Below are 16,267 nucleotides of genomic sequence, written 5' to 3'. Positions count from 1 at the left end.
TTTTCCGTGTCCAGACGGACAAAATCAAACTCCTCTTCAGTATTTTACCCTTATTTCCCTAACCATCCAAAATTGTGTGTGGTCTCGCTTCTCTCTCGTTATTTATCAGTCACCTCCTCTCTACGTTCAACCTCCTCCAGCCAACTATTGATCTCATACGTCCGACCCCATCATCCTGTATCAACCACAACCCTTGCCAGATGGCTTAGGTGGTTGCTCTCCCTGGCCGGGATTGAAACTTCCTTCGGAGCCCACTCCATCAGAGGTGCGGCGGCATCAGGAGCATTCAACGCTGGAGCCTCTCTTCGGGACATCCTTCACTCAGCAGACTGGTCCAGGGAACAGACGTTCCGCAACTTCTACTTTCGTCCAGCTGTGCACACTTCCTTAGCCCTCCTGGGGGAGCGTTAAAACAGCAAATACGAAGCCTCCTGTCATGTTATAAAATTGTAGATTATGCTAGCTTTAGTGTACTGATAATCTTAATTTTATTAATGACAGGAGGCGAGTATTTCCCACCCATTCACCTTCGTTTCCCCCCCCCCCCTTGGGTCGCCTCTTTAGGTAAGTTTATCTAAGATTAGAGTAACACGCTATGTATATTCTACCAGGGGGGGCTAAGGATTTCTCTCCATGGTTGTATAAATTAACACTTTAGGGGAGGTGGACTATTATATATGATTTTTTCTAATTACTGGACACCATAATTTTAGAAGTCCAATTCTCGGATTAATCCTTGGTTTCGACTCTGCTCTCTCGTTTCAGCGTAAAGCCCCTCAAGAGGACAAGTCTAGTTGCTGTTCCATCTCAAGCATCATCTCAGCTCTCCTAGAAGTCATGTTTCCGTTCCTGTTCCCTCTCAAGCATCAACTTTCTCGTCTGGCATTCCGGATTTCTTATCGGTTCCCTTTACAGTTTTCCCGTTCCTATTTGTTCGCAGCCAGAAAGAGGAAGTGACGTCACAGGGAGGGACTTTTATACCATGTTATCTTTTTTCTGATTGGTTACCCTGTTACTAAGTAAAAAAGTGCTGCTGTGAAGCTTAAGTAAAGAAAGTCTTAAGCAAATACTCGCCTCCTGTCATTAATAAAATTAAGATTATCAGTACACTAAAGCTAGCATAATCTACAATTTACATGTATTAGCAATGTGGGGTAAAAATGTAGGTCTTAAAACACAGAGTAAGAAATGTTTCTTTTTTTCAAACCAAGCTATTTTTTTCTTTTTTGGGGGCCTAGATTTTACAATGTAGTTGTTGAATTGTCCCAATGCATTGTTTGTAAACACCATTAAAAGAATTCTGGATACTCAGTAATTCTAACATATTTTAAACAAACAAGAAACACCTGCAATTGATAGCTGTTATATAACTGAAAGTATTAAAATCTATTGGGCTTATCGCTTATAGCTGCTTGATCCAAGGAGATATCTGACTTCTATTTTGGGGTCAAGAAGAATTTTTTTCCTAGTTTGTTACAATATTGGAAGCGCTTCAGACTGGGTTTTTTGCCTTCTTTTGGATCAACAGCAAAAACATATGTGAAGAAGGCTAAACTTGATGGACGCAAGTCTATTTTCACCCATGTAACTATGTAACTAAATGTAGTGTATAATATTATATTAAACTTCAGTGGGAAAGATAACAAAAGCATTGCGCCAGAGTGACACATTACAAACACTTCCTATTTTATTATCTGACATGTCGCTATATTTATTCACAGACTGGTAAATTCTTGTCAATAAATATTGCTATTTCATTTACGACATAAGTGGAGCTGAGAGTTACATCTGTGATCCAAACACCTTTCACTGTACAGAATGGTGTAAATCACTCATGCGTTGATACTGGCACAAACCATTAAGTGAAAAATGTACAAGGATTTTTAAAGAATTAAATTCAAATGCATTTAGCTATTTCTTTTTTGTTCATGTAGTTTTATTATAAAGTAGGTTTTATCGACTTACTTTGACGTAGTAGATTGGTCGTTGTTCATATGTACTTCCTAAATAATGGTGTGTTACCAGATCACTGTGCTTCTCTTTGATCTCATCCATCCATTGATAGATCTGTGAATGCAGAAACATCGTCACTAGAGGACTTGCTAATCAGTTATCAAAAAACTCTTTAAATGTCATGTGATGGACACATAATCTGAATGATGGGTCAAAAGACAATAGACCACATTCTTAAATATGTACAAATCTTAACATTTGGACAGTTAGTATTTTAAAGGCATGTTAATATATTTAGATAATATTACATCACATGGATAAAGAAGTACTACAATACAATGGGTGTTTTCACCCAAATGTCAAATTGTTGGTGAATTGCTCTGGCAAACGTCCATCCAATGTGGGGAATTACCTGCTTGAACTGGTCATTGTGCTTGTAACTGTCTTTGCATTGTGTGGATTGTCTGACTATACCAGGCCCAGACTGGCCATAGGGCATACCAGCAAATGCCCGGTGGGCCTCGATGGCCATGGGCGAAGGCCGGCAGGGAAGATCACAGGATCTCACCGGCCGGCACATGCAGGGCCCACGCTATCAGAGCGCCGGCCCTGTTGTGTACCTTCATCAAAGATCTCCCTCTACGGCCCACAGGCACTGACATGCTGCCGCTGGCTGGGGAGGGAGGGAGAGTATGACCCGGTGGAGCTCTACCCTGCAGCTCTGACGGGTTTCTCTCACCACTAGGACCACAAGGTACTGCATCATGGCCCTCCTCCATGGCAGCACAGCTCCCCCCTTAATCCCCAGGCTAAAGGTAAGAAGGGAGGAGGGATATAAAGTTTAGTTTTTATAATTTAAAAAAATAGATATTTATTATATTTACATCTGGCCCCTCACCCCACACACAATCTCTCCTGACATATTCACACACATAGCAAACTCACACTAACAGCACACACACACACACACACACACACACACACACAGCACCCTCAGATGCACACAGCACCCTCAGACACACACAGCACCCTCAGACACACACAGCACACACACACACACACATATAATATATATATATATATATATATATATATATATATATATATATATATATATATATATATATATAAAATAACCCTCAGTGAGTTAACAGACAAAGAAAATTAGAAACATAGAATGTGATGGCAGATAACAATACCCCCACACACACATCACTCCTCTTACACACACACACTGCACCCCTCTTACACACACACTGCACCCTTCACAAATGCACACAGCACACCCAACACACTACGCCCCTCACACATACAATACTTCCAAACATATATATATATATATATCCTGATGAAAGTCCTGACATGGGACTGAAACGTCGATCACTATTGGCAGTTGCTGAATAAAGCTAAGTTTATTTTCTTCACCTTATACGAAGTCCTTGGAGTGCTTTTCATATCGCTATATTTATACTAGACACCACACATTACGTGTAGTACTATACCACTACACACATTACGCTCCAGATACACGCTAGATCCCTTACCCAACTCTGGCACAGAGACGCGCGCGCATTCAAACCGCCCATAGGAAAACATTACTCAATTCTTTCCTATGGACATCCAGCATGTCCTCAATGAGATTTTCAGGGAGACAGCAACTAGAGGCTGGATTAACACACACAATCTTGCATACACTCCCTACCTTTGGGAGTTGGTGTTGGGTTGCTTATACTGCTCCTCACTGCGCCCTCACGTGCACAGTTTAGTAATGCCGGGTGCTGGAATGACATCATATTCCGGCACCTGGCATCATTACAGGGGGTGCGAGCAGGAAGACTGAGCTCCCTCGCTGCCGCCAGCGACCTCTCCTCCCTGGCCGGGTAAATTTTAGCACAGTAGGCACCTGCAATGTGGGAATAGCAGGTGCCTACTCTGCCTTAGTAAGCATGTCAAGCTTGCGTCTCGCTGGGCCGCAAAGATATTCATTGTGGCCTGCATGTGGCCCATGGGCCGCGAGTTTGACATGCTTGCTCTACATCCTCCCTATGCACTCCCTTAGCTCAACCATTGCTCAAATGTACCAAAAGATGTCAAGAATTAAGTTAATAATCTGATGATTATACTTTTATGGGATTACTCACTCCTAGACTGGGATTACATGTTTTATTTCTTACCTCGTTCATTGGATGATATTCTTTATAGTTATAACTTTCCAGAGATATTTTCTGCTGCTTGCTATCTCTCACAGTGCTGCTGTCTATCAACTTTTGAATATCATTGATCATTACCCTGCAAAGATAAAGTGATAATGACAGGAGGGACATATGCAGATATGTAGACCATAGGCAAAGAGTTTACTGGCATGGTGGGACTCCACCCATCATATGCCTAATCAGAGATGTAATATGCTTATAGAAGGTACACTTGACTATTATCTGTATAATAGCTTGCCCTAAAGCTCCCCAACAATAGAGGTCAAGAGCAATTATGTAGAACATCACACATAAATAGACATACCTACCTTTTTTTTTTTTTTGCTAGTGTATATAAAAGCCTTAAAACATGTTTACATTGTCATGCTATACGTATATTAAATACTCAATAGTACTAGATAAAAAAATAACAAACAATGTAAAAGTAAAAATAATAAATAAAAAGTGCTACCACCATACATATTGCAAATGTTAGAGTGACTCCAACCCTTTAGGTACTTGCTTACATTGCAAGATACTATTGCATCTTTATTTTTCTTTGATCAACATATTGAATCATCTATCTAGTTATTGAAAGAGCCATCCAACTATGGTCTACTATTTATCCAGTCACTCACTCAACCATGAATCCAATCAATAATCTGCTAGATGTCTTTGCTACTCTATTTACCATACACAACCATAAAATGGGCATGAAATCGATTATGTAGTTTTGTAAATAAGGATTATGCGCGGTTGGAAAATTCAGTTCGGCCAAACAACTTTTCTCAATAAAGAAATCTAGTTCAAGACCTCTGACATTTGTTCAGTTGATGGTTTGGCTCTTTAGAATAATCTAAAACATTCAGGAAACCATAAAGCTGAACAAAAAAGGACAAGTGAAAATGGGCCAATTAGTGTATTGCAAAATAAATAAATATAGAATGTTTGCTGTAGAGGAGAGCAGAGACTGAACAGTACTGTAAGAATATCTGGGATAAAAAGCATCCCATAACACCAAGGCCCAGTGGCTACTAGACCTGAAAGCAGACCACTGTATACTGCCAGGACATGAACCAGTCACCATCACTGTGGGAGACTGTTTACCCCTAAGTTGCCTCAAGTGCTGGTCTCCACTCCTCCACTGGCGGCTTTATTTTTTAGATTCAGGAAGTGGAAAGTGCCCCTGCACTTTCACGCCAAGTTCATCCACCATGCAAAAGTAATACATCTTCAAATTGTAGTGCATATCTTATCAGAGCATGCACACTTTCAGCCAATCAGTGACTCCTCATTCACTAAACAGACTTGCAAAGAAACTTACCTTTTGCAAGCCAGTTTAGTGAATGGGGAGTCAGTGAATAGCTAAGAGTGTCAGTTGACCGCTTTCAACTAATCAGCGGTGATGGGTGATGTGATGGAACACCGTCACTAAGTATCATGCCCACATGTGCCCACTCGCTTGCCTGCTTATTGTTTTCAGGTCATCATGCTGTGGATCTCCCTATCTGTGTAGTCCCCTTGTTCCACACATCATGTGTAGGCTTGATTAAAAGATTGTTCTTGTCCCATCCTAAATATGATAAAAATTAGGCTTGAGTATTGATCTGTGGGTAGGTATTAATGTCTCTTTTGGATATGATATTGGAACACAAGGCTTGTTCAAATAAAATTACCTTATCTAAGAGGCAATCAAGACATATGGCATATGAGGGAGTTAGTTTATCCTGAAGCCAGGCCACTTATGTGTGACTTCTCACACCTTACATAGTAGCTCTGTTGGGGTCTCAGCTTCAAAGAGCAACTTAGGTTGTAAGCTCTGGCCTCCCATACAATAAAACTAACCCCTTTTGAAATTGACAATATCTTCTACCTCTACCAGGCAGCCAGTTCATATATGCACTGCACAAATTGCATTAAATGGCAATATTCTATAGTGCAACAATTAATTATGTATCATTGCCATGACACCTCCCCCAGATCCCAGCTATTCGGTGATGTAGCTTTTGTGGGGTTCTGAAATAATAAAATGTGTTTGTGGGGTGTTTGGAATTATTGTATATTTTTCTGTACCTGGGGGATAATTAAATTAAAGAGTTTTTCTCACGCAATTATCTTTTAGGCACAGAGGATTTTGGTAGGAAAATCCCTTTAATCTTGTATGAGAGACCCTATGTAGGGGTCAGTGCATACAAACCGTGTGTGGTGAAATAAAGATTAGATGAGTTGACTCCCAGAGCTGTGTGTCATCCAGTTATGGGAGGAAAAAGGATGTCTGCTTATTTCGATGGTTCCAGAGTGGCTGATGGAAGGAATTAGAGGAGGTAATCAGTCGGGTTCCCTTGGTCCCTAACAGGTGATACACCTTTTTCTTTAATATAAGCATTTACTGTTTTTTCTGGCGCTGAAATTTCCTGAAAATTTTATTTTACCCTTGGGGTAATTTGTAATTAAAATAATTTGTGGCTCTGGAAATATGATCCAAAATCACTGTCCTTTTGGTCCTTCTTTTTCGATTGTCATCTATTTTTACTGACTTGTATTCTAGATGTTTCTCTTTCTGGATATTTAAGCAGCTCTATGCATTCGACCATCCATTTTTTTATTTTTTTTATTTGTAGGACTATTTTAAAAATCCATTTTTTATTTTTTTTTAGAAAACTATTGCTTTGTGTCAATGATATGTTCGAACAGATGCATTTTTGGATTATTGGCTCACATGCAGTGTTTGACCTTCTACTAAGTCACATTGCTAAACAAACAACAATTGCATTAAAATAAAAAAATAAATAAAAAAATTGAGCTTCCTCTTGCTAATACTGAACACATTGCTAGTATTCACAGCCTATGTTGGCAAACACGTAGTAATTCTGATAAGATATGCACAACAATTTGAAGATGTATTACTTTCACATGGTTGATAAACTTGGTGTAAAAGAACCACATACATTGATTATACATACGAAAACATTTACATTTTAGTTTTACTTTTAAAAACATAACATTCGTTTTTATAAGAAATGATAGCAATATGATTAATAAACATACATAAACGGTATTGTTTGATGTAGAAGCTTTCCTTCCGTCTCCTCTAAATGGGAAAAAGGGATCCGCACGTGCAACTCTCTTAATGGAGATATATCTTCAACCATGTCTGGCTTCCATAAATCAAGCTGTAAAATATTAGTTGTATGTAAGATATATGTACAATAGACATGTACACGGTACAAAAATGTGGCTTTGCCAATTCATTTTTACTGAAAGTAGAACATTTTTTGGGACACCCCAAAGTCGGCCAAATAACGGGTCGGCAGAAATTTAAAACTGAGGTTCCGATCCAGAAACCGAATCAGAAGAACAAAAAGGTCACTTAAATGGGTCAATCAGTTTCCTGCACAATTTATCCATAATGTCATATTATGTATATATTTTGCAGTACACTGATAGGAGCATTTTCCTGCCATTTGGTGCACAGATCAAGAGAGATAAAGTAACCAATAAAAGAAGGGGTAGTAATAAAAAAATTAAAATCCTAAATTCTAAGTTCATATAATTATATATTTATTAAATATATAATGTATAAATGTAGATGTGTTCACTGCTCCTCAAATTTGGCTGAGTTGCAGTTCGGCCTCGAAAATGATTCTCCAAATCTAGCACTAAATTTGTATGGAATATTTTAATATATGAATATGTGTTTTGAGGTAATAAATGCAAAAGGTGTTTGTTTGAATAGCCCTTTATTCTCTGTCCTGATTATTGCCTTCAAATTAGTCTCAGCCACCATTTAGCGTAAGAGTTTGGGATATCTTCCTTTTAATTATTACATGAACAGTGACCTCAATCAAAGAACAGGAAATCTGGAGTTTAAAACAGATTTCACAATTTGGAAACTTTAACAGATTCATGTACAGTGGCAACATGTAGATTCAAGGCCCAATCTACATGTCAGATGACTGTAGGCACAGAATTCTAAACTAAAAATCCACCTTTAGGGGTTGTTGTGAATATGGTAGGGCTGATAGTGCTTTACCCTGTAAAGGACGGTGTGTGGGATAAAGTGCATAGACAGTGCAGGCCGGCCACTCCAAATAAGGGATCACTCCCAATTCCCAAAATTAATACAAAAGAACAAAAAGTATAATTAAAAAACATATACCAATGAGGGCGCCACAATCACAAAGCGTGTGCATAGTTACCATACATATTCCATATTGACCATATAACGAGATAAAACAGAAAACATATATGGTGAAGTATTTAATGACACAGAATAAAAGATAAAAACAAGTATGTACACTCACAAAGGTAGTGGCACAAAAAGACTTATATCTGATTGTGCTAGAATGCTTGTCAGCCCCCCCTGGGCTAAGTCCCCTTTAAGTACAGATCCAACTTCGCTGCCTTCAGATGGTAGATATTCTCCTCCCAAGTCTGTGTAGGAAGATGAACCAGGCAAAGATGAGTGGTAAAGTGTAAAATCTCTATGGAGATACTGGCAAGCTTCTCCTCCGCTCAACGCGTTTTGTCCAGTGGACTTTTTCAAGAGCTATGTGCCCTCAGCTGTTCCGGCTTCAGATATAAGTCTTTTTGTGCCACACGCTATACACACGCTTTGTGATTGTGGCGCCCTCATTGGTATATGTTTTTTAACTATACTTTTTGTTCTTTTGCCTTGTAAAGTACTGCAGTTTTTCTTTTACTGTTTTGCAAGGATGTAATATATTAGAAAAGTGACTGCCACCTTTTCGCTGAAGTTACATGTGCATATATGCATATAATTGCATATGCATAAATAGTTTATATATATATATACATATATATACATTTATACATTGCTTAGCTATACATATACATAATACATTCCAATTATAAATATATTATTATGCTTTATTTGTTCATTTATACATTTCTTTTGCTTTTAATTGCATATATATAAATTAATTAGCCTTATATATACCTATTATTCTTATTCTGATGCTTAATTTATTTATTTATTACTTGCTTTCAATTTTCATGAATCCCTTTTTACAGAAAGCATAATGGTATATCAAAATTTGACAATTAAATTAAATGAAAAACCTTATTGTGGACAAACAAAATAGATACGTGACTGAATTTCGGGTGAAACAAAATTACTATTTTTTGATAGTAGATAGATAGATAAATAGATGATAGATGAAAAAGTACATGTGACAGATGATAATGAGGGATTGTAAGTAATTGATTATGCTCATCTATGCAACCTATGAATATAGATAGACATTATTCAATAATAAAAACATACACTGGTTTGCTAAGAAAAATGATGCTATACTCTTTGCAGTAACCTTCTGCTAAGAGAAACTAAACGTTATCTCATGATGTGTTTTATTAATGGAATTTCCATGTAATGATACATATTGGAAATACATGCATTAACAAGCAACTGTCACTTTTTATGATTTTTAATATTATGTTTACTTATCCTGGATTTAACAAATATGTGTTAGTGAGGGCTGAAAAAAAAAATTACATATAGAAATTCATACACCTTAGCTCCCTGTCAATTATTGTTATACAGTTGTGCTCAAAAGTTTGCATACTATTGGAGAATTGGTAATATATGTACCATTTTTAAAGAAAAAAACACATTTCTTTTATTTCTTATGGGATTCATATTCAACTGTATGTTATAACAGAATGGCACGTCATAGAACAAAACATGGCAACAAAAAAAAATGAAAGGACCCCTGTTTAAAAGTCTGCATACCCTTAGTTCTCAATACTGTATATTGCCCCCTTTAGGGCAATTCATATGTAATAGTTGTCTATGAGGCCCCTAATTCTTGCAGGTGGTATAGCTGCCCATTCGTCTTAGCAAAATGCCTCCGGGTCATGCAAAGTCTTTGGTTGCCTTGCATTAACCGCACATTTAAGATCTCCCCAGAGTGGCTGGATGATATTAACCCCTTAAGACCGCAGGACATACCATGCCGTCCTTATTTGGGCGGCTCTAAACGCCGCAGGACGGCATGGTACGTCCTGGGCGGTCTTACCCCCCACGTGGCCGGCGGCATATGGCCGCTGCAGATCGCGGTCGGGGGGCATGCCTGGCCCCCCAGGCAGCCCCCCTGTGCCTGGGGACCGCGGTCTGCAGCTTCCGATCGCAGTGACAGGCTGTCACTGCGATCGGTATTTACCATGTGTCAGCCGATTTTAAAATCGGCTGACACATGGAGCCGGCCGCATTTTCACTCTGCAGATCGCGGTCGGGGGACATGCCTGGCCCCCCAGGCAGTCCCCCTGCGGTCAGTGACCGCGATCTGCAGACTATGATCGCAGGGAGAGGCTGTCTCTGCGATCTGAATGCAGAGACAGCCTCTCCCTGCGATCTGATCGCAGTGACAGCCTGTCACTGCGATCAGAGTTACTATGTGTCAGCCTATTGGCTGACCCATAGTAACTGCAGGCAGGATCCCCCTGCAGATCGCGGTGGGGGGCATGCCTGGCCACCCAAACACTCCCCCTGTGGCCAATTACCGCGATCTGCAGGAGGTGATCACAGTGACAGCCAGTCACTGTGATCACTGATCCTGTGTGTCAGCCAGTGATGTAAAATCACTGGCTGACACTGTCTCTGCCCCTCTCCTCCCCTATTAACCCCTGTTAAAAAAAAATTAAAGTTAAAAATAAAATATACTTACATCATTTATATATATATTATATTTATGATCTATATATAATATATATATATATATACGCACACATTTACACATACACTAAGTGTATTTTAATATTTATATATACAATTATATATATATATTAATATCAAAATACACGTAGAAGGATATTGATTAAATATATACATAATTATAATTATATATATATATTATAATAAAAAAATATGTAAATACGTAAAAAAAATAAAATAAAAAAATAAATAATTAAAAATATATATGTGTGTAATTTCGTTCTAACTGTATTTTGATAATATATATATATATATATATATATAGATATAGATATAGATATCAAAATACACGTAGAACGAAATAATATATATATGTATATACCCAAGTATATACGTATACATCACTATATGTATACCTATATATAAATAAAAATAATAGTAAAAAAAATATATACATATATATACATATATATATATACACACGTGTATATATAATAATTTTACATATATATTTATGTAATAATTTTACATAATTAGGTCCTTTTATTAATTACAATTTGCAGGACCTGCCTAACAACCCAGGCCGAAAGTATAGAGAATTTAATTTGCTAGCACTATATTTAACCCTATAACTTTCCAAGACACTATAAAACCTGTACATGGGGGGTACTGTTTTACTCGGGAGACATCGCTGAATACAAATATTTGTGTTTCAAAACCGTAAAATTTATTACAACAATGATATCGTCAGGGAAAGTGAAATTTATTGCATTTTTCGCACACAAACGGCACTTACACTGACGATATTTTTGCTGTCATACTTTTTACTGTTTTGAAACACAAATATTTGTGTTCAGCAAAGTCTCCCGAGTATAACAGTACCCCTCATGTACACGTTTTATGGTGTTTTCAAAAGTTACAGAGTCAAATATAAGGCTTGCGTTTCAGTTTTTTCACAATGAAATTCGCCAGATTGGTTACGTTGGCTTTGAGACCGTATAGTCAGGGCTGCCATCAGAAATTTTGGGGCCCCTGACAAAGCACAATGTCTGGGCCCCCCCCCACCCCCTCCCTCCCGGGCCCGCCCACGCCCTACCTAGTCCGCTGACAATGATGCGGGACTGAATGTGGTGTGTATAGTGGAAGTGAATTAGAATGTGTGTAATGGATGTAGTGTTTGTGTGTATTAGATACTGTTTGTGCAGAGTGTGTGTTAATGTGTAGTGAATGCAGAGAGTGTGTTAGTGTGTAGCGGATGCAGAGTGTGTGTTAGTGTGTAGCGGATGCAGTGTGTTAATGTGTAGTGAATGCAGAGGGTGTGTTAGTGTGTAGCGGATGCAGAGTGTGTGTTAGTGTAGTGAATGCAGAGTGTTAATGTGTAGTGAATGCAGAGAGTGTTTGAGTAGTGGGTGTAGTGTGTGTACAGTGATGTAGTGTGTGTTTGTATGTACTAGATGAAATGTGTTTAGTGGATGCAGTGTCTGTAGTGGATGTAGTGTGTGTATTAGACGCAGTGTCTGTGTATAGTGAATGCAGCGTGTTTCAATTTGTGGTGGATGTAGTGTGTGTACTGTGAATACAGGATGTTTGTGTAGTGGATGCTGTGTGTACAGTTGATGCAGAGTGTATGTTAGTGTAGTGAATGCAGAGTGTGTGCATAGTTTAGTGAATGCAGAGTGTGTGTAAGTGTGTAATAAATGCAGAGTGTGTGTTAGGGTGTAGTGAATGCAGAGTGTGTCAGTGTAATGAATGTAGTGTGTGTGTAAATTTGTAGTGAATGCAGAGAGTGTGTTAATGTGTAGTTCATGCAGAGAGTGTGTTAGTGTAGTGAATGCACAAAGTGTGTTAGTGTAGTGAATACAGAGAGTGTGTTAATGTGTAGTGAATGCAGAGTGTGTGTTAATGTGTAGTGAATGCAGAGTGTGTGTTAGTGTGTAGCGGATGCAGAGTGTGTGTTGGTGTAGTGAATGCAGAGTGTTAATGTGTAGTGAATGCAGAGAGTGTGTTAGTGTGTAGCGGGTGCAGAGTGTGTGTTAGTGTAGTGAATGCAGAGTGTGCTAATGTGTAGCGAATGCAGAGTGTGTGTCAGTATAGTGGATGCAGTGAGTGGGTTAGTGTGTAGTGTATGCAGAGTGCATGTTGTATGAGTGATTGCAGTGTGTGTATTGTATTAGTGTATTAGTGTATGAACTGTGTGTGTGCAGTGTGTGTGTGTCAGTGTATGCAGAGTGTGTGTTGTGTTAGTGTATGCAGTGTGTGTTGTGTCAGTGTATGCAGAGTGTGTTGTGTTAGTGTATGCAGTGTGTGTTGTGTTAGTGTATGCAGTGTGTGTTGTGTCAGTGTATGCAGAGTGTGTGTTGTGTCAGTGTATGCAGAGTGTGTGTTGTGTCAGTGTATGCAGAGTGTGTGTGTTGTGTCAGTGTATGTTGTGTCAGTGTATGCAGTGTGTGTTGTGTTAGTGTATGCAGTGTGTGTTGTGTTAGTGTATGCAGAGTGTGTGTTGTGTTGGTGTATGCAGAGTGTGTGTTGTGTTGGTGTATGCAGAGTGTGTTGTGTCAGTGTATGTAGTGTGTGTGTGTGTGTGTGTGTTGTGTCAGTGTATGTGTGTAAATGTGCAATCTGGGGTGAGGGGGAGGGGGGGCATTTTAACATAATAAAAAAAATGTAATTTAATTAAATAGTTTCTCCCCCCCTCCCTGCTTACCTGTGTCTAGGGAGGGGGGAGATTCCATCCCTGGTGGTCCGGTGGCATGGTGGGGCGGCTGGGGCCCCCAGGGTTCCCTGTTACCGCAGAGGGGGTCCAGGCAGCACACAGCTTCTCCTCTGCTCTTCTCTCCTCCAATAACTCTCGCGAGACCCGCGGAGCGTTGCCATGGCAACCGGGTCTCGCGAGAGTTATTAGCAGAGAGGAGAAGAGGAGAAGCTGTGTGCTGCCTGGGCCCCCTCTGCGGTAACAGGGAGCCGGGGGCCCGCGGCTGCACACATAGATAGCGATATTCGCTATCTATGTGTGCAGGGAGGGAAAGTGGGGCCCAGGACTACCAGAGCAGTCCGGGCCCCCCAGGGTCGCCGGGCCCGTGACAATCGTCATGGTTGTCACCCCCTGATGGCGGCCCTGCGTATAGTAGCCCAGAAATAAGAATTACCTCCATAATGGCATACCATTTGCAAAAGTAGACAACCCAAGGTATTGCAAATGGGGTATGTTCAGTCTTTTTTAGTAGCCACTTAGTCACAAACACTGGCCAAAATTGGCTTTCAAATTAGTTTTTTGCATTTTTCACACACAAACAAATATTAACGTTAACTTTGGCTAGTGTTTGTGACCAAGTGGCTACTAAAAAAGACTGGACATACCCCATTTGCAATACCTTGGGTTGTCTACTTTTGCAAATGGTATGCCATCATGGGGGTAATTTTCATTCCTGGGCTACCATACAGTCTCAAAGGCAACGTAACCAAACTGGCAAATTTCAATGTGAAAAAACTGAAAATTGTAACATGCTATATTTGACCCTGTAACTTCCCAAAACACCATAAAACCTGTACATAGGGGGTGCTGTTTTACACGTGAGACATCGCTGAATACAAATATGTGTATTTTATTGCAGTAAAAGCAAACAGTATTATGACATTCACAGTTAGAATGTCACATAGAACTAAGAAAATTTAAAAAAAATCATATTTTCTCTCATTTTTTTTATATTTTATTCATATTGCGTTATGTTCCATACCTAAATATTTGATGTTAAATGAAAGCCCTGTTTCCCCTGAACAAAATGATATATAATAAGTGTGGGTGCATTTAATATGAAAGAGGTAAATTATTGTTGAACAGACATATAGTCAAAATCTGTGGTTTGTTTACATTTTTTTTGGTTCACAACTTGTACATTTGGCTGCGGTCTTAAGGGGTTAAGGTCAGGAGACTGTGAGTGTGAACCTTTCCCTTTTTCTGCTGTAACCACTGGAGGGTCAACTTGGCCTTGTGCTTAGGGTCATTGTGATGCTGAAAAGTCCAAGAGCATCCTATGCGCAGCCTTCGTGCAGAAGAATGCAAATTGTCTGCCAGTATTTTATAACATGCTGTATTCATCTTGCCAATTTTCACAAGATTCCCCATGCCTATAGAGCGCACACCCACCAAAACATAAGTGAGCCACCCCCGGTGTGGATGGTATTCTTTTCACTATAGGCCTTGTTGACCCCTCTCCAAACATAGTGCTTATGGTTGTAACCATAAAGCTCTATTTTGGTCTCGTCAGTCCAAGTTACAGTGTGCCAGAAGAGGTGAGATGTGTCAAGGTAAGGTGTTGTCAGGCATATTGCAACCAGGATTTTTTGTGGCACAGTAAAGGCTTCTTTCTGGCATGCTGCTCATTTTTGTCAAGTATCGTTGTATTATGCTCCTTGAAACAACTACACCATCTTTTTCCAGAGCAGCCTGTATTTCTCCTGAGGTTACCTGTGGGTTTTTCTTTTTTATTCAAACAATTCTTCTGGCAGTTGTGGCTGAAATTTTTCTTGGTCTACTTGACCTCGGGTTGGTATCAAGAGATCCCCAAATTTTCCACTTCTTAAAAAGTGAGCAAACAGTACTACCTGGCATTTTCAAAGGCTTTGGATATCTTTTTATATCCCTTTCTATCTTTATTAAGTTCCATTACCTTGTTATGCAGGTCTTTTGACAGTTCTTTTCTGCGACCCATGGCTCAGTGTCTAGCCTGCTTAGTGCATCCACATGAGAGCTAACAAACGCATTGACTATTTATACACAGACAATGATTGCAATTTAAAAAGCCACATGTGTGGGAAATTAGCCTTTAATTGCCATTTTAACCTGTGTGTGTCACCTTATGTGTCTTTAACAAGGCCAAACATTCAAGGGTACGTAAACTTTTGATCAGGGTCATTTGGGTGATATCTGTTATAATTCTAATTTAAAAAAAGAGGTAAACAACTATCTGAATATAAATTACTTTATATGATCACTATACTTCAATAAAATATATTTTTTGATCAGTCATATTTTCTAAATCAATCCCAAAATGTCACAATTTCTTCCAGGGTATGCAAACTTTTGAACACAACTGTAAGCTCTGTCCTTTGAACATGGTTTATGATGTAATTTCTTTAATACAAAATGTTTTCTGTTTATGTTTTATTCAATGTTGACTTTTGCTCTTTAAAAGAAAATGATCCCATTTTGGATACTGAAGACGTTCATAAACCACAACATCATTACCTAATCCACCTGTTATTTGTAACACGCTGTTCATTAGATCTTAAATTAGAGAGACAAATGTTTCAAAATAATACCAGGAAGTATTACTTTACTGAGAGGGTAGTGGATGCATCGAATAGGTTTCCAGGTGAAATGGTAGAGGTTAACACAGTGAGGGATTTTAGGCATGCGTGGGATAGGCATAATGCTATCCAAGATATAAGA

General features: G+C 39.1%; 1 protein-coding gene across 1 annotated transcript in view; it reads right to left on the bottom strand.

Annotated features, from left to right (window-relative positions):
• Positions 1-16,267, bottom strand: part of LOC134570823 (carboxypeptidase O-like) — a 467,541-nt gene that overhangs the window by 29,167 nt on the left and 422,107 nt on the right. The window contains exons 4-6 of the mRNA XM_063428803.1: positions 7,194-7,318; positions 4,128-4,242; positions 1,966-2,067 (exon numbers count right to left, since the gene is read on the bottom strand). Coding sequence (XP_063284873.1) covers positions 1,966-2,067; positions 4,128-4,242; positions 7,194-7,318 — 342 coding nt within the window. The remainder of the gene's footprint in view (positions 1-1,965; positions 2,068-4,127; positions 4,243-7,193; positions 7,319-16,267) is intronic.

This window comes from Pelobates fuscus, chromosome 8 (assembly GCF_036172605.1).
Source record: "Pelobates fuscus isolate aPelFus1 chromosome 8, aPelFus1.pri, whole genome shotgun sequence".
NCBI lineage: Eukaryota > Metazoa > Chordata > Amphibia > Anura > Pelobatidae > Pelobates > Pelobates fuscus.
Note: the sequence above shows the minus strand (reverse complement) of the source record. Positions and strands in the feature narration are given on the sequence as shown.